At 48.0% G+C, this 19,040-nt stretch overlaps 1 protein-coding gene across 1 annotated transcript in view; it reads right to left on the bottom strand.

Annotated features, from left to right (window-relative positions):
• VASH2 (vasohibin 2) overlaps positions 1 to 19,040 on the bottom strand; it is a 42,057-nt gene that overhangs the window by 18,393 nt on the left and 4,624 nt on the right. The window contains exons 2-5 of the mRNA XM_006163720.3: positions 13,748 to 13,836; positions 9,776 to 9,832; positions 9,187 to 9,261; positions 690 to 1,071 (exon numbers count right to left, since the gene is read on the bottom strand). Of these exons, the coding sequence (XP_006163782.1) occupies positions 690 to 1,071; positions 9,187 to 9,261; positions 9,776 to 9,832; positions 13,748 to 13,836 (603 nt within the window). The remainder of the gene's footprint in view (positions 1 to 689; positions 1,072 to 9,186; positions 9,262 to 9,775; positions 9,833 to 13,747; positions 13,837 to 19,040) is intronic.

The following is a 19,040-nucleotide window of genomic DNA, read 5'->3' as shown; positions in this document are numbered from 1 at the left end:
TTAAAATGACTAACAGTTTAGAACTGATTTCATGGAGGAACTGCATGCCAAGGCATTGCTTTTTACTATAACGTCTAAATTGGTTTTGGCTCTGGTTTTTGAAGTAGGATGTGCAAAGAGGGACTTTGTTTATCAAATAATAAATAACTTCTACAGGGGTCTTCAAAAAGTTCACGAGAAATGTGTATTATGAAAACGCTGTGTGAGTTTCAAAATATTTTTGTACCAAAATAACCTTGTACTTTAATTCCAGTTTCCCATGATTTTTATAAAATACCCTCGTAGTTTTCATTTTAGTAAGGTGGCTATTAGCAAGAATTTTTTTTTTTTTTTAATTTGCGGGAGGGCACATACATTCTTGCTGGAAACAGAGAGAGAGGAGAAAGACAGAAAGTGAGAAAGCACCACCCATGGAGTATGGTCACACTGCAAGTCTTTCCCCTCCATTTCTCCTTCCCAGGTTTTGGACACACGTGCACATGTGCCAGGCATGTTTTTCAAGCTGCCAGGTCCGGAGCTCAAACTCTGCAATTGGCCATGGGGGATCCAGCTGCCTTAACCATCACACCAACACTGGCCCTCAAGATACTTTTGACCATCCTAGAAATATGGAACCTGGTACAGAGAGGGAGGGGAAAAAGACATGTTCAAGGACCCTTGTGAATTGCTTATTTGTCTCCAACACCTACCTTCATTCTCATGTCTCTGGCATATTTCTCCAGCTCCTTCCTTATGTCTGCCCTCAACATCTTTGAGACATTGAGGACCAGCTGCTTCCACTCAATAGGTTGGAAGCTATGAGGCTCATGGGGGACGTACAGCCCAATCTTGACCTTCTTGACCGTGTGCAAGTATTTCTTGTAGGAGTCTTCAAAATCAAAGATGAGGTCACTCAGAGTCCGAAAGGTCAATGGCTTGTCCATCAGCTCAGCCCTTCGGCTCATGCCCAGTGAGCCATAGCGGCCATTGCAGTAAATCCCCAGCACAACATGGTGAAAGTAGTTTCCTGAGAAGTAGGTTTTAAAGCTGATGGGGAATCGCTCAATGGAAGGCTGTCCATTTGTTAAGTATCTTAGACCATCTGAGTCAAGGAAGAGGAAGAAGGCTTTGAAAGTGCACAGAGCTCGGCCTCCCAGGAAAGAAAGTCTCTCATAGGGGCCAGTAAATCCATCCCTGTGCCTCCAAGCAGGCCCATATCTAACCTTTCAGACTAATCCTTTCAGTTGTTATTTCTTACTTTAGATTTGCCACAGAGCGTGCATGCTTGCCAGGGAGAGAGAGAACAAGAAAGCATCCCTTATCGGGGATGGTCACGCCGTGGCGTGACCATGGTCCCTTCTCCTCCATCTCTCCCTCCTTTCAGAATTTCAGGCTCACAAACCTGTAAGTCCAGCATGTTTAACTAGGTATCTCTGAGTACCTGTTCTATGGTGTGTACCAAAACCAAATTAATATGAGGCAGAGAAAAACGTGTCATGTTCATTAGTGACTGAATAAATGATAAACAAAACAAGGCACATTTTCCTCACTCAGTTTCCTACAGAGAACGAGGAGTTATTAAAGACTTGCTTGTTTGTTTTGCAATCAAAATGATGTCCTCAGACTGCTGTGTGGGACAGACCAGGAACTGAAGTCTCATGCATTGGTCCAGGTAAGGCATGAAAACCACAGTCCAGGAAATGGAGATAGAAGGCAGATGGGTTGATTATCTGGAAGATAGGGGGCAGGAAGGTGACAGAATGGGTCACACTGGCACCTTGTCTGCTGTTTTCTCTGTCCCTGGTACTGCTGTGCAGCAGCCTTGAATACCAGCAAGCTGCCTCCCTCAGTCCCCAACCCATGTAGCATCATACCTTGACTCTCTTCACATACTGCTCCATTTGGAATTAGTAACAGCCTCTTCCTGTTACCTCAGTTTTGACCCAGTCACTCCACAGGGTGCAGCTTCAAGTAACTGCCCCCTCTGAAACACGGACAAGAAGCATCACATTCGTAAGCTCATCTCAAAGACCCACAACAGGCCTGGCTAAGCTGTTGTCACCTGCAGACGCAGTCCTTCCTGGAGAGGAGTACTGGAAACTCACCATGGGGCTCCTTTGCTGAACACCTATGGTGACTGCAGAGCATATCCAGGGTAAATATCAATCCAGGTGCCCAAGAGAGTGCCCTACACACAGTAAGTGCTCAGAGGGTGGATGCAGTCTCCACTCTCTGAGGATCTGTCCTCTCCATTTCTTAGGCTCACTCCAATTCACTTCCCACACAGTGGCCAGAGTGATTTATTTGAGCCAAAACTTGGTATGTGCCACTCTTCTGCTTAAGGGTTTTCAGCATCTCACATCTTCTTCACAACTTGGACCACATCCCTGAGCAAGGTCCTGCAGTGAATTGGCCTCTGCCCATCAATCCTCGGTACAGACTTACCACAGTGACCCACAGTAAACCTTGGGCATCTTTGAGAAATAGGGCCTGAGACCAAGGAGAATGCACATATCAGTGGCCACTGCCCTTAGCACGTTAGTGAAATCAGACAAAGTGACTATTTAACATGACCTCTAAGTGACCTTCATATGACATGACCTTTTCCATTACAAAGCTATCAAACAAAGTGATTATGAAACGTTAAAAAATAGTATGCTAGGGGCTAGCAGGTGGTGTGGTGGTGAAGGTTGCTGTGCAGCAGCCTTGAATACCAGCAAGCTGCCTCCCTCAGTCCCCAACCCATGTAGCATCATACCTTGACTCTCTTCACATACTGCTCCATTTGGAATTAGTAACAGCCTCTTCCTGTTACCTCAGTTTTGACCCAGCCACTCCACAGGGTGCAGCTTCAAGTAACTGCCCCCTCTGAAACACGGACAAGAAGCATCACATTCGTAAGCTCATCTCAAAGACCCACAACAGGCCTGGCTAAGCTGTTGTCACCTGCAGACGCAGTCCTTCCTGGAGAGGAGTACTGGAAACTCACCATGGGGCTCCTTTGCTGAACACCTATGGTGACTGCAGAGCATATCCAGGGTAAATATCAATCCAGGTGCCCAAGAGAGTGCCCTACACACAGTAAGTGCTCAGAGGGTGGATGCAGTCTCCACTCTCTGAGGATCTGTCCTCTCCATTTCTTAGGCTCACTCCAATTCACTTCCCACACAGTGGCCAGAGTGATTTATTTGAGCCAAAACTTGGTATGTGCCACTCTTCTGCTTAAGGGTTTTCAGCATCTCACATCTTCTTCACAACTTGGACCACATCCCTGAGCAAGGTCCTGCAGTGAATTGGCCTCTGCCCATCAATCCTCGGTACAGACTTACCACAGTGACCCACAGTAAACCTTGGGCATCTTTGAGAAATAGGGCCTGAGACCAAGGAGAATGCACATATCAGTGGCCACTGCCCTTAGCACGTTAGTGAAATCAGACAAAGTGACTATTTAACATGACCTCTAAGTGACCTTCATATGACATGACCTTTTCCATTACAAAGCTATCAAACAAAGTGATTATGAAACGTTAAAAAATAGTATGCTAGGGGCTAGCAGGTGGTGTGGTGGTGAAGGTGCTGGATTCTACAAGGCAAACATAGTTCGAGCTCCAGACTGTTGGCTTGAAAGTCGCACTGCGCACATGTGTGCATGTGTCCAAAAATCCCAAGAGGAGAATGGAGGAGAAGAGTTTACAGTGTGGCCATCCCTACTGGGGGGTGATTGCTCATGTTCCCTCTCTCTATATCTGTCTCTCTCCAGCGAGCACACATTAAGCAGTAACTCCCCACGAAACTTTAAAAAATTCTGTTATTAAACAAACTCCATACGACAACACATCCATACTGAAGCAATAACTTTTCTTGTGGCTTCCCTCACACATCAGTATAGCACGGAAGATGCGAACCTTTGGGGGTCTCATTGTCCTGAGTGATAAGGAAGCTGCAGGCTTGCTCTCTGTGCTTCAAGGGTCACCCAGGCTGTAACCTCCCTGGTACGGCCTCACCACCCCCCTCCCCATCTCAGGTGTCACACTTTCTCTGACTTTCCTCAGCCTCCCTTAGGTATCCCCTACCCCCACACACACAAGAACGCCCATAGCTCTAGGTGCTTACCCATTCTCTGGAAGTGTAATTGTTCCTCGTGAGAACAATGACTGCATCTTCCATCCTGCTCTCTCCTAAGTATAGCATTGGCCTGGCACACAGGAGGGCTTGTTGAATGCTTGCTGAAAGAATGCGCCTCACATTGTGTGTGAAGATATATTCCCTTATTCTGAAAAATACAGCACTCAATAGGGGGCTAAATCAGATACCCTAAAAAGACGGATGCTGATAGAACACAGCCCACAGCCTGAGGAGAGCCTTGTCCTCTGACCTCCGTTTAATAATACAGGGCTGCTCCCTACAAACACGTGTACCTGCGTTATCTTCACTTCCTCCCGTGAGACTGGCAGAAAGGGAGTGAAATCACATCCTTCTGAGTCCTTTTACATAAATTCTTACCTGCTTTCTGGGGCGAGTTCTCTGGAGCAGGAATAAGGGCATCCCTTAGCTATTTAAGTCAGTGTAAGAGACACCTTCTCAGGGAGTGTCTAGGGTGCCAGACAGCCTGCTGGGGAGACCTGTGGACCAATAAAGAAGCACCCTTCTCTGGAGGTCTGGAGGGAGACAGACTTAAAACAGACACAGTATAGTCAGTACAATGGCTCCTGTAATAATTATACAGAACGACCCAAAATGATCCAACCATTTCTGGGTATACACTTAACAGAATTGCAAGTTGGGATCCCAACAGCTAATTGTACCCCCAGGTTCTTAGCAGCATAAGAACACAGCCAACAGGTGGAAACCACTCAGATACCCACTGATGGATAATGGGAAACACGATGTAACATATACATACAATGCAGTATTAGCCTCCAAAAAAGGAAATTCAGCTACCTGCTACAACACAGATAAACCTTCAAGATATTACGCTAAGTGAAAGAAGTCAGATATGAAAGAAATAAATGTTGATGATTCCGCTTATCTTAGATACCTAGAGTTGTCAAATTCACAGAGACAGGAAGCTGAATGGTGGTTGCCAGGTGCCATACAGAGGTCGTGGGGAGTTACTGCTTCATGGGCATGGAGTTTCAGCTGAGGAAGGTAAAGGAGTTCTGGAGATGGGTGGTGCATCTACTGTACAGCATTTCAAATGTACTTACTGCCAGTGAACTGGACACTTAAAATAGTGACGTGTATGTTATAAATTTTAACATCACAGAAAAAAAAAAAAAACTAAACTAAAACACAGTATGACGTGTGCTCTAAGAAAGCAAGCCCGGCAATCTCCGGATGAACGAGGGGCTTAGCAACACCAGCGTTAGTCTCATGGGACAAACGGAGTCAGCCAGGTAAAAAAGTGGGAGGATGGGGGGGCCAACAGACCATCATGTCACAAGTCACTGATCTCTAGGGTTTGTTACATCATTGCAGCAATAAGTGAGGCCTTGGGACCTGGGACAACTGGGAACAGAAAGGAGAGGGCTAGAAGTATGGCTGGAGGCAGGGAAGTAGCCTGAGTTTTTTCAGAGTCGAGGGAACAACAGCACTGCCCAGCATCTGGTCAACTGGGATAAGCCTAACCTGCCTCATAATGAACCTGTTACTTTATTCATTTATTATTTTATTAGAGAGATTTTGCTATAGGGCACGTGTGCTCGCTGGAGAGACAGAGAGAGAGAAAATGAGAAATCACCCCCAGGGGGGATGTCACATCCCAGTCCCTTCTCCTCCATCCTCCTCTTGGGATTTTGGGCACACATGCACACACGCCTAGCATGAGTTTTTTTAAGCCGCCAAGTCCGGGACTTGAACCACAGTCAATGATGTGGGAGCCTAGCGACGTAACCATTTTGCCATCTGCTGACTCTGACCTGTTACTTTAATAAACCATAGTGCCTTCATGGACAAACCCTGCCATGATCAATGAGTTCCCCCCCAAAGAGCTGCCGTAATTCAGAAGATTTGGAACTGAACATCTCTCTCCAGGATGCATATGAAAGTGCGCACATGCACTTATGCAACATAAAATGGACCCTTCACTAACAAATCCTGAACTCTGAGCTAAGGTCAAAAAAGAGAAACTAAGGAAGGACAGGACATGGACACAGGCTTTCCAGAAGCCAAGTTTGGGAGTTTCAAAGCTGTCATGGTAACACCGGTTTCCCAGTACCTGCAGAAGGGCCTGTAAGAAATAGAGAGATGGCCCAAGCTACACTTTCACTACGCCCGAGTAGAAAGCGGGCCACAGGAATGCTGACACTGAGCAAAGAGAGAAGACAAAGATGCCGTAACATTCAGAATTAGGTCTGTGTTTCTTGTCTGTGTGCAAGAGTCAAATTTCCCTGAGTTCAGCAGTGTGAGCTGAATCTCTCCGCCCGCCCCATCTTCCCTGCACTTCTCTGAAATGTCGCACCAGTATGAACAAAGGAAAACCAAGAGCACTCTATCTCTGAGGTGGACAGGCCCCAAGGCTGGTCATAGAGCCATCTCTTACAATTCTAAAGAGTGACAGGCCATTCTAGTGACAGCCCCGAAGCTGGGGTATATAAGATTGTGCAGGAACAAGACTATCATGGAAAGCCAGATGAGCTACATCAAGGTGCACTCAGACATCCATCAGCAGAAAGTGCAAGGTTGGCTTGTCCAGCAGGTGCAGGGCCTGGGCTTGTGTTCTCCTTCACCGATCTCCACCAGCAAATCCCTGGCCAATTGTTCATCCCCATTAAACTTGCAGGAGACTCTGCTGAACAGCTGTGGCTGACTCCTGCTATGACAGAGTTGGGGCCCTGAGCCATCTGCTGCCCTGACCCCCAGTCCTGGCCTCCTGCTGGGCTCCCCAGGCACATGTTTCATCTTCTTTGTGGGAAACAGGGAGGAAATAGACAGGAGGGTTGGGGAGGGGCCTCGATAAGGCTCAAGTTTCCATTTTTCAAATACCAGCCAATGCACCTGTGGACCATCTCATTTCAGATCAGGCTTGCAAGTGCTCTGCAGACTGCAGAGACACAGAAACTCCCCCTCCTGTGAAAATTCAGGAGACCAAGAAGCCAGACTAGACCAAGCCTGCGGTCCCCAGTATAATTCTGAACCATGCGTCCTTCTGTTGACTTCTGTACCTCCTTTCTCTCCTGGTTTTCCCTCCACCTCTCTGACTTTCTTTCTTAAGTTCCTTTTATAGGTTCTTTGAATCCAACTAGACCAAATATGTATATATAGAGAGATATAGCTATAGATATAAATAAATCCATTTACATATAGATGTATCGATTATATATATCAATTCACACACACACACATTAGAGAGATATAGCTATAGATATAAATAAATCAATTTACATATAGATTTATCGATTATATATATCAATTTACACACACACACATATATATAAATTTCACCCTTGATCTTTTTCTCTTCTCACTTCTTGAGAAGCAACGAAGGCCCCCTAAACACTAACAGCTTCTAAATTTGCAATTCCAGCATAGATCCACCAAGTGAGCTCCATACTCCAGATATCTCCCCCAGCATCCCACATGCCCCTCCAATTCAACATGTCTGAGTCCGAACTCAGCTCCCCATGAGTCTGCTCCATCCCATCTTTTTTCTTTTTCTTATCTTTATTATTGTTATTATTGTCATAAGGTCTGTGTACTTGACAGAGAGAGACAAAGAGAGATATTGAAAGAGGAAGTGAGAAATCACCCCCTGGGAGAACAGCCAGGCCACAATCCCTTTTCCCCCATTCTACTCCTGGGATTTGGGGTATGCATGCACACATACCCTGTGTGATTTTCAAGCTGCCAGGTCTGAGACTCTAACCACAATCAGCCATGTGGGAGGCCAGCACCTTAGCCACCACACCACCTGCTGGCCCTTCTATCCCACCTTCAAGGTGTTCCCTTGGACTGTGCCATTATTATACAAGCCAGAATGAGAGTCGTTGCCTTTTCCCTCTCATGTCTTATTGTCCACAAGTAGTGCTGAAGATAAACCAATCCCTGACTTCCACTCTCACAGTTACTGTCTCAGTTTAGGTCCACGTTGAAGATTCCAACTCTCTGTCACATTTATTCCTCCAGCCCATCATCCATAGACTGCGACGCCATTCACAAACCTGGATTTGTTGAGTCCTTCCTCATCAACTTCTGCATTCAGTTGGTCTCCAAGTCCTACAGATTCTAACTCCTTGATACCTCCTGATACCACCCCCTCAAATCCATTTTCATTTCTAGGGCCATGGTTCATACATCACCATTCATTCATGAAAGAGCTCCTATCATGTTTTGCAGGTCCAGTCCTAGCCTCCTCCAGTCTGTCCTTCACTGTGTCCATTAGAAAGCTACAATTGGCCATGTGGCTTCTCTGCTTGAGAGCCTTCATCTGACCTTCTCGTAGCCTTGAGAAAAAGGTCTTTGCTCAGCACAGCACCCAGTCTTATCTGCAATCGCCTCTCCAGCCCGTGTTTCCCTGAGTTCCCTTTGCCACTGACCCTCCTAGTCATCCACTTCAGATGACTTGGCATTCCTTTGCCTTTCTATGTGACCATGCTCAATTGCCATCACCACTAATAAATTACTGCCATCAGGTAGGACCATATTAAGCTCAGGCTCAAGAGCCAGGGGTCAGGAAAATAGATCAGAAAGAGTGGGAAAGACCAAACCCTTGCTTTGGCTGTGTTCTTGTCATGTCAGGATACACACCATTTTTGGTCTCCTTCACAATCCACTCTTAGAATTTTCCCTGGAGATGGTTTGGATACTAGCCTTCTCAGCTCTGATTCCATTTCTCCTCAGCTACCTCTCCTGTTGCAATGTCACATTAATGCAAGCAACAGCCACATACACATCTCTCTAGTCCCTCTAAGTTATAAATCTCCTTGAAATGAGGGACGCTGCAAGGTCACTGGCTGAGAGCTGGCCCTGACAGAGGCTGTGGTGAATAGGTTAGAATGACGTTGGTCTAAGGAGCCAGGCATTGCATTGGCTCAACCCCAGAAGGTGAAAGTTTAAGAGAAACACCAGGGGAATCTGACACTTTCCTCCAAGGGGACAATGGCATCATCTCTGAATTTAGGATGTGAGGCTAAGGGCACAAGCAGCCCCATAGCAAGGCCACCTCTATGCAGTTAACTTAGGCACACACAATGTAAACGTAAAGGATACATGCCCAGGATGACAGCTTCGAGGCATTTGATAGGTAAGGACTCTCGGGTCATTTCTTTTGCTGTTTCCATTAACCTGTAGGATAGAGCACAGTAGAGGATCTCAGGACTTACTTAATTATGCAGCCAGTCAGTCTGCCTGTCAGTCCATCCGCATGCCTGTCCCGACACGAGGCGCCATGCAAGGATATAGTGGAGAGGAGAAATCCCCTCATAGGAGAACACCAAAGCACATCTGCACTTGGAAGGATGAAAACCTGAAGTTCTCCCCTCCCCTCTCCAAGAGTTACTTCCCAGAAGTCAGTGCCGGTATCTCATAGCACCCTCCCGGTACCCCAGAACGGGGGGCATTACGGTGGAACGAGTGCGGGAGGCCTCATACAGCAAATTGGACAAGCCTCCTCCATCTCGAGAGTTCCTATTAACCACTGCACTAGCTGTCAGTCCTCGCCCATCTCCAACGGAGCCCGGGGAAGCCCCACCTCCAGCCCTTACAGGCTAGGATTTCTGAGCAATGGGATACAGGGCTAGAGGTCGGGAGAGGAGATGGCAGCTCAGCAACATCTGCCCACAAGTCATGCACCACTTACCCACTCAGCGGTCTCATTTTCCTAATTTCAAAGAACTGGGTCCCTGTGTGATTGTATCTGTGCGAAGTATGTAAAGGGAAAGTGACAGGAAACTCCGAAGGTCCCAGTACTTCAGCGGAAGAAGTTCCATTTTGATTTCTCAATGGGCTGAGGAAGTGGGGACTTTCCAGAGCGGCCAGTAGTCAGCAGTAGCCAAGAAGCTCTAAATCCTCACTATCTTGCCCTGGAAACCTACTCATTTCAAACTTGGACCTCAAACCACCTTGACCTTGATGATAGCTCTTTTCAATCTGCTCTGGAGTCTGGTTAAGTAAGAATACATATCTTGGCCCAGCCCTGTAGCCAGGGGTTAAGGAATCCGGATCCCACATGGCCAGCTGTGTTTGAATCCCTAACCCCCCAGCTTGAAAAAAAAAAAAAAAAAAAGCTGGGTACATGCACATGCATGCCTCAAATCCTGACAGGATGAAGAAATGGGGAAGAAGGAATTGAGGAGTGACTGTGCCTCTTAGGGACTGCTTTCTCCCTCTTTTTCTCTCTCTCTCATGAGTCCATGTACCTTTGGGGAAAAAAAGTCTTCGTTCACCGATAGACTACAAGCTGTTTGAGAGTGGGGGCCATTCTTTTATCATGTGTATATCACCTATATAGCCTGACACAGGCCAAACATATGCAAGTTAGCAAATATTATTGTTTTTAGAATAATTATTCCTTTTATCTGTCATTACCATTATTTTTTCACACACACTTCCCAGAGAGAGAGAAAAGTGAGAAAGCAAGCTGCCATGTCCAGGACTCAATCCATGGTCAGCTATGTAAGAAGTCCAGTGCCTCAACCACCAGGCCACCTGCTGGCCCCAGTAAATATTATTAAATGATGAAGACTAAATAAAGTGTAAGTATATGAATGATAATGAATGATGGATAGAAAGAATGGCAGGGTAAACGGGGCTGGACCGAAGAATGTACAGACTCCAGAACTTACTGTGGAGACATTACTTTCTTCTCATGCCTGGACTGGCACCTGATATTGACGACTAACTCTGAGAAGAGGGCGCCACTCCACATTTTAGGATGAGGTGACTACCCAGAGTGTCTTAGGGACCCACAAGCCTGGATCAGGTCTTTCTGAAGAATACCAAGATTCCTCCATGTTGTGTTCTTTGAAACCTGATCTTGAATTTTCTAAATCTAAAAAAAAACTTGCTCTGCATGTTTCCCTCTTACCTCAGACAAAATCCTATCGAAAAAGTGCATGCTGGGAAGGTGCTAATGAAGCATGACCTGTACCCTGGAGCTTCTGCAGCCCAGGTTGGAGGAGCCCCACCAAGGGGAGAGGCAGAGGGGCTGAGAGCCCAGAGGCACTTCACGCCTGCCTGAGAAAGGCTGGGCTTCCTCTCCAGGCACAGACAAGGGAACAAGGGAACGCCTAAGGACTGCCAGGATATCTTGTTCTAAGCAGAGCCTCGGCACCCCTGGTGATTCTGTTTTCAGGGCATGGTTCTTAACCCCAGATACCACTCAGTCACCTCACCTCAGACTAATGAATTGGAAATTCCAGGGTGAGGGCCAGGGTCGGTGATTCTTTTTGTTTGTTTGTTGTACTTGTTTTGGCCATAGGGACAGAAAGGAAAAATAAGAAATCAGCCACTGGGGGGATGGCCGTACAGCAGTCCTTTCTCCTCTCTGATTTGGAGCAGGCACGTGTACATGACTGGAGTGATTTTCAAGCCACTGGGTAAAGGTTCATACTGCTGCCGACCATGTAGGGATCCAGCGCCTTAACCACCATGTCCTCTGCTGGCCAGAGGGTAATCTTAACAAGTTGACAAGTTTGGAGTTACTGAGCTAGGCCATAAGAATATGGACAATACAGGCTTGCCCAGCTTTTTAAGAATATGACATATAAAACTTCAGAGGGGAGAAGCCTTCTCCCCACCCAGCAGAATTTATGTGGTTCCTCTTTCCAGAAGACCATGCAAAACCATCCCTGCTGCTGGCCACTGCTCAGAGGTTCTTGGAGGGGAGGGAGGACTCATCCTTGTTTATCTCCACTGCTGGCTGCACACATCCAGAGTCAGGGCTGCCCCCAAGCAGTCCCGTACTTTGGCACCTGTCACTGTGTCCAGGACAGAGCAGCTGGGAGCCCCTACTAAATGAAAGAACTAAATAGAAGTCCAATCAGAAGGTAGAAGAAAGAGTCTATACTCTCTTTCTCATGTGATGACTCCACTGGCCAGGTGACCTGGAGCTAGGTGCTGTCCCTTCTCTGGCCCTCTCTGAGATAACTGATGAAGTGATTGACATTCCCAGTTGTAATGGGTCAGAGAGGAGAAAATAAAAAGGCAGACCCTCAGCCCAACAGTGAAGATTTGGCTGAGTATGTGCTGTAGGATTCATGCAGTGTGAGCAAATGAAATGTAAAACACATGCAAATATGTCCCTATCGCTGCATTCCCAGCCAGGTTCATTCTCTTAAATCTCTGGTCAGATGATCCTTGTGAAGACCATATCCTAGACAGAAGTGAGAAGCCATTCTTATTTCTGTCATCTTCTAGAATATTCTGGGAGGAATCAGTCTTGTCCAGAAAGGGTAAGTTCTTGGGGTCCAGGTCTATCCTGGCAAGAGCATGGGGCTTGGACAACATGGAACTCTCCACATCGGTCCAGGTTTGGGGATCAGCATCTACGCCAGATAGCTGTCCCAGGGCTAGGGCTGTCAGCCTCACTCTTAGAGACTGGCACTTCCTTCTCTCTCTGATATTGCTTCAGGATTCCACTGGGGAGATGCCAAGCAAAGGAGCTGATGATCCATAATGTGGGAACTGAGGCTGGCCAAGTAACTTCCTTAACCAAACAAGAAGAAATGAGTGTTACTCTTCCCATCTGGTGATACCAGCTCTGTGGGGATGGTGGCGGTGTTTGGTCCTTTATAGAAGGCACAAAAACCCACTGAAAACATTCTGGCCTGTAACACAGAGGAGGGGCTCATCTGGGGCATGAAAGGCATGTATATGGTGCCCCCTGAAATCCTTCCTGCCTAAGGCTGGGTATGAGCAGACAAACACAAAGCAAGCCAGTGTGCCCAGTGCCTTGCAGGACAAGCTAAGCATTATGTCTTTATGGCAGAAGGACAGAGGTCAGCAGAAGCTTAACCTCCTAGACAATGTCCTGGGGCCAGCTCCCCATCTGACTCTGATTCCTCTAAAATACAAAGAGTACCAAGCAGACCATCTGCTTCCATTTATTCCCTTTGTTCCCACAGTGCTGTTTGTGGGGGCCTCAGGAGCGATCTAATCCTGACTGCAAACAACCCGAAGACTGGAGAGAGAAGGACCCAAGGCTGGCTGGTCTGGACCCAGCCTGAACCACAGGGTTCCTCAGCCCTTCTTCAAGCTCCAGTGTGGGGAGAGAGCCCTCATTCCAGAGCCCTGTCTGCTCATACAGACCAAGCAAGGTCACCAGCCTAGGTCACCTGCAGAGCCCGAGGCAGCACCAGGTGGGCCTCATAGCTCATGAGTGGTCAGAGATGAAGGCAGACAAGGGAGAGGGGAAAGAAAGGGAACAGAAGAACAGAAGAAAGAGGGAGAAAGAAAAATAGACAATAGGGGAAGAGGGGGACAGAGATGCCCAAGAGGAAAGCGGTGGAGAAGGAGAAGATGGGAGGAAAAGGGGAGGGAGGGAGGAAAGGAGAGAGAAAAAGAAAAGCCAGAGGGGCTCGAGGATTTTACCCATCACAGCACCCCTTGCCAACCAGCTCACAGCCCCCCTGAAGGTAGGAGGGTCTGGTTGTTGCAATCACATCCTCTCTCAGCACTCCTTCTACATCTCACCTAGGGGCATCCCACCATGCCAGGCCTCACCAACCTTCAAGAGCTTCTGATGACCAGCTGGGGATGGGCAGGCCACAGGCTTACAACTGCCATGCCCATCCTCTGGCTGGGTCTGCTCAGACCCTGGGTGGAAGGATACTGTAGTGTCTTCATGTAATTCTGGATCGCCTGCAGCCAGTCTGGGATCGTCATCGACAGCCTGTAGTTTGGGACCTGGGGTATAGAAGGCTGCAGAGAAACAGAGAAAGGGATCTTTTCATCAAGGAGGTGCTCTGGGGCCCAGCCTCTGGGGACAGGCGCAGGGTTAACACTGGAGAGAAATCTGCTCCAGTCACCCTGGCATGGTGGCTTGTTGGAGTGGTGTCTAGTCCACCAGGTCTGCCCAGCATAGCTAGCCCCACACTGACATCCTCCCTTAGGGAGTTCCTTCTGCACACACTCCATCTGGGTCACTGTGGTTCTCTAAGGCCCTCTGGGCTGTAAGTGTGAATGAGACTGCCTTCCCCACCTGAGCCTAAGCCCTTCTTTGAAGCCAAAAGACTCTTGCTATAATGTCCCCCACCAAGCCAGGCCCAGCACAGACACAGACAGACACAGGATAGATAGGACATTCCTTAATCCTCACATTTTTAGTGCTGGACACTGTTGCATACCTAATGGTGACCTAATATGCGCTCCACTCCGGGGTGCCGTTTACACATAATACCAGGTGACGGTGCCCTGGAAAACTGCAACATGGTGCTATAGGCCTCCTGCTACGCCCACTGCATTCCTTCCCCTGAGTCCTGCCCCCAAGGGGATTAGGAAAGATTCCTCCTCTTGCCTCAAGTCTTCCCAGAGAACGGCAGCCACTTGACCCAGGAGCCAGAGCCATTGTGCTTTTCTTGTACTCCCACAGCAGCTCACTCAACTTCGTCTGCTAGATCGCCACCTGGTCAGCACTCACCTGGGGCTTACATGAACTGTACAAAGTTCTAAATTCTAATCCCTGCTGGGAAGAGAACAGAGCAATGGCAGGTAAGGACTGAAAATGGGATGCAAATGCCTCTTTGCAGAAACTTAGAGCTAAGACACCCCTCAGCCCTGAGCAAGCCTGCCAAGGAGGCCAAGAATAAATGGAGACATTGAATCAAGTCGCTCCTGGGAGGTAAGGGATACCAGATGGGTACAGTGCCGGGTCATTTTATTTGGTTTTGTCGTGTACTTTTTATGTGTGGACATGTTTTCTTGTTCCTGCCTTATTCCCCCATAGGTTTCCTATCTCCTGACCTCCGTGCCTCTGGTGGGGTATGATCAACGGAGACAGAGAAACACTCAGGGGCCCAGGGCTCCGGCAGTGCTGGGGCCAGGAAAGAGAGGAGGCTCCTCCAGGCTTAAGCAGAGCGGGAGAAGCGAAGAGGGCTGAAGAACAGATTAGTCCCATCCTTGGAGAAAACAGGGCAAGGGAGGCCCTGAGTATTTAGCTCAGCTGATGAGATGAAGTGGCTGCTGGACAGACTCGGGGACCACCCTGGGCAGCCCAGCTCACAGCGGAGCCAGGCGCTGCCTCGGGACGTTCCTGCCTGCCGCAGCTCTCCAGGCGCCAGCACTGCGGCGAGGCTGAGGGCACGCTGCCCAGGCATGGGGCACTGGGCTGTTCCCATTCTCTACCCCGCTGCCTGCATTTTCTGGAAATACTCTTCGACATCTTTTCCCCCTCAGCGCCTCTGTTCTCTCTTAGCTTTGTGATGTCCTACTTCCCAGCAACCACTCGGACGGTTGAAAGAGAACCAGTCACACCTCCTCCGCGACAGCCAAGGCATGGTGTGTGTGAGTGTAACGAGCGTAACAGTGGGTGTGCACACGTAGGCACAACCGTTCTGCGAGCTACGTTTTGTTTACAGCAGATCAACTCAAATCACGTTCTTGTCTAGGAGGTTCATGGGGCAGGAGAATGTTCTAATTTGAAGGTTTGCTCCATGACACTCCACACACACACACACACACACACACAAAGTGTAGCCTTGTGTTGCTGCCCCAATAAACACTAAGAAGTATCAGACTTGGCCTTGGTTTTGCAGTAATATCCACTGGTCTACCCAAACCTGGACTTGTGTGAGAAGGTGCCAGAGATGGATTTAACAGAGAAGCGGGGGAGGGGAGGTGGGAACCAGCAGGTCTTCCGCACCTCTCACGTTCCAGCTCAAGTCCCGGTACGCAGAGAAGCAGCAGCACAGGAGAGGAGGCCATCAGAGGGTTCATGGAGACATGCCTCCCTGGACGAGTGCGGTTGGGCCTACTTAATAGGAAAGCTGGTATTCAGGAGAAGCGGCCAGAGGGAGTCCCTTGGCATGTCGTAGGTACCGGCCAGTGATGTGGTTCAGAGTCTGCTCTGGGGGCCAACCCCCAAATTATTAAGCCCAACAAAGCCCACAAGAGCTGCAAGGTGGAGGCGGGAGTCAGGCAGCAGTTGGTTCTCAGAATAGCAGCCCAGTGGCGCCCAGAGGCTTTGAGACACAGCTGCATGGTTAGCTCAGCTCCGCAGTGAGCAGGCAGGGAGGATCCACATACACATTCCCAAACCCTGGCTGGGAGCAGGGCTGTGGTGGGGAGAGGAGCGGGCTGCTGAGGCTGACGTCAGCAGCGACAACTCACCCGTGTGGCGCCAGAGCTTGTGGGAGCTCGGCTGAGGTCAGCTTTCGTCGGTGCCCCAGGCGGCTGCTGCTCCCACCAACGTGGACTACAGACCAGGGGAGCTTACGCAACCAGGTCCACGATCCTGCTCTGTCACCTACTACCTGTGAATTCTGGGCAAGCTGCAGGACCTCTGCAGGCCTCTGTTTTCCTCCTGAGAAAACAGGGCTAACAGCTAATTCCTCACGCTGTTGTGAGGAATATTCCATGGCCTAACCTATGAAGTAGGCAGCTTGGGGCTTGGCACATGGTGTTCTTAAGGGGAAGCTGTGTTAGTATTTATCAGGATATTCTCAGAGGTCTAGACCAGGGAGACCTGAAGGGTCTACACTTTCCTGGAGTAGACCTGAAGACCTGGACACCCAACTTGAGAGCTTCACAGCATGAAGATATCCTTTCACACTAATGGAAGAGGATGAAAATAGCCACACTTCCCCAGGACACATGTGTTGGCATTGCATTAACATTCTTAATTCATGAAGAGTTCATACAAAGTGGTTAAAAATTAGGACTGTTTAGGCTTCAATGAAAAAAAAAAAATAATAAGACCACCAAAGGTGGAAGCAACCCAAGTGTCCATGGATGGATGAATGAGTAAACAAAATATAGCTAGACATCCAAAGGAATGTTATTCAGCCTTCAACAGGAAGACATTTTGACACATACTATAAAATGATTGAAAACAGGGCCAGCAGGTGATGTAGAAGTTAAGGTGCTGGATTCCACATGGCTAGCTGCACAGTCAATCCCAAACCCAGTGGCTTGTGTATGTGTATGTGTGCTCAGAATCCTAAGAGGAAATGAAGAGAAGGAACTGCAGTATGGCCATCCCTACTCACTCGGGGGATGATTTCTCACTTTCCTTCTCGTTCTTTCTTGCTTGCTCGCTCTCTCTCTCAATCACACACGCCCTACAGCAGAAACTTTAAAAAAAAAAAAGGAAAAAGATTGAAGATATTTTGCTAAGTGAAATAAGCCAATCAGGAAAGGACAAATGTAACTTCTCCTACGTGGGTACCTGGAGTAGTCAGATTCATAGAGACAGAGAGTAGAAGGATGGTTGTCAGGGGCTAGTGGGAGCAGAGAAGAGAGTTTGTGTGTTTAACAGGTACAAAGTGTCAGCTGAGAAAAATGAAAAGGCCCTGAAGGTGGATGGTGCTGACAGCTGCATAGCAATGTGAATGCATTTAATGCCACAGAATTGTATACTTAAAAATGGTTAAAATGGGACCAAGAGGTGGTTAGGGTGCTAGTCACTCCCACATGGCCAACCACAGTTCGAGTCCCAGACCTGGTGGCTTGTTTTTTCACTCTTCTTCTCTCTCTCTCTCTGGTCAAATTAAAATAAAATGAATGAATAAATCAAATTAAAGTAGATCATTCTTCTTTAAAAAATGGTTAAAATGGTAAATAATGTTATGTATATTTTACCAGACACACAAAAATACCAGGAAAGGACAATTCACAAAAAAATGTAAGCAGGGAAAATATTTTAAAACAACGTTTCAGCTCACTAATACTTTAAGACTTGCAAATTAAATGCCGTCTTCACCTCTCCAATTAACAAGGATATTCCGACATGCAGGTACTCAATGCTGGCGAGGACACTTTCCTGCAGCACCGATGGAAACCTATGTTGGTACAACCTTTTAAGAAAAAGCATGGGCCGCACTTTTTCTTCTCCCTAACTGGGGTCCTGAGAGTCCCTCCCCATGCTAATTTTCTGTAAGATTCCATCAGTTACCACCTGTATCACTGACTTCCTGTGGTCCTTCCCCTGAAGGTTCTCATGTCCTGCCACCTGCATCCAGCCCCAGAAGCCATAGCCAAGCTCTGAAGGCAGACTCTAGGGGCAACAAATCAAAACTAGCCTCTCCCTCCAGGCATTTAGCCTATGGTCTGGGGGTGGGGGTCCTGGGAGGTTGGGGAGCAGGCAGGAGAATGCAATAATGAAACAAACCACAGGTAAGACTTGGGGACAGCCTTGCTTCAACTCCATTCTTGCAAAGCACAACTGACCTATCAGGAAAAACACCAGAGAAAGGGCTGTGGGTTGCATGGGCATCACCATGGTGTGTGTGTGTGTGGGGGGGGGTCACCAGGAAAAGAGCCAAGAAGGCAGTAAGAGCCCGAGGCACTAGGAATCTTTAACAAGAAAACAAGGAGAAAGCAGAGCCTTTTCTCATCTCTGCTCTGAAAAATACATGGTGCAGACATCAGGCAGAAAAATATTCTGAATACTTGGGAGAAGAGGCCCAGAAAGGCACCCAGGATCCAGGGATGGGCCCCACGCCCCAGTCAAAGGTAGCCAGGAACTTGTTGATGGTGGGCTGGTACAAAGCTCCTGGGGTCAGAACCCTGGGCCCAGTAGGAAGGGCCAAGCTGACTGAACAGTCAGATGGTTCTGAATCCAGGACAGGGAGCGAGTGAACTGCCCATGAGAGCAGCAGGAGCAGGAGCTGAGCTTTGACTGGAGTAAAGGTTCAAGTCCCAGGCCCTCACACTTTCTCAACTCAGGTAAAGCTCAGTTCTCTACATATGAATTATTTCCCAGTTTGGAATTAACATGAGAATGGGGCACAAAAACTATGATTTGCAAGAAACAGATGGATGTTTCCTACTGAATCCATCTTGGTTTTCTGCCCCTAGGAGAATTTGGCTCCAGCCAGTCAAGAAACAAGAGGAGCCACCTTCTCCTGGTGTGATGAGCTGGTCACTCTCTCTGCCCCTCACTCTTCCATCCTCTATTATCCTCCAAG

The sequence above is a fragment of the Tupaia chinensis genome, unplaced genomic scaffold, assembly GCF_000334495.1.
Source record: "Tupaia chinensis unplaced genomic scaffold, TupChi_1.0 Scaffold142846_1, whole genome shotgun sequence".
Taxonomy (NCBI): Eukaryota; Metazoa; Chordata; class Mammalia; order Scandentia; family Tupaiidae; genus Tupaia; species Tupaia belangeri.
The sequence above is the reverse complement of the archived record's forward strand: the minus strand, read 5'-3'. Positions and strand labels throughout refer to the sequence as shown.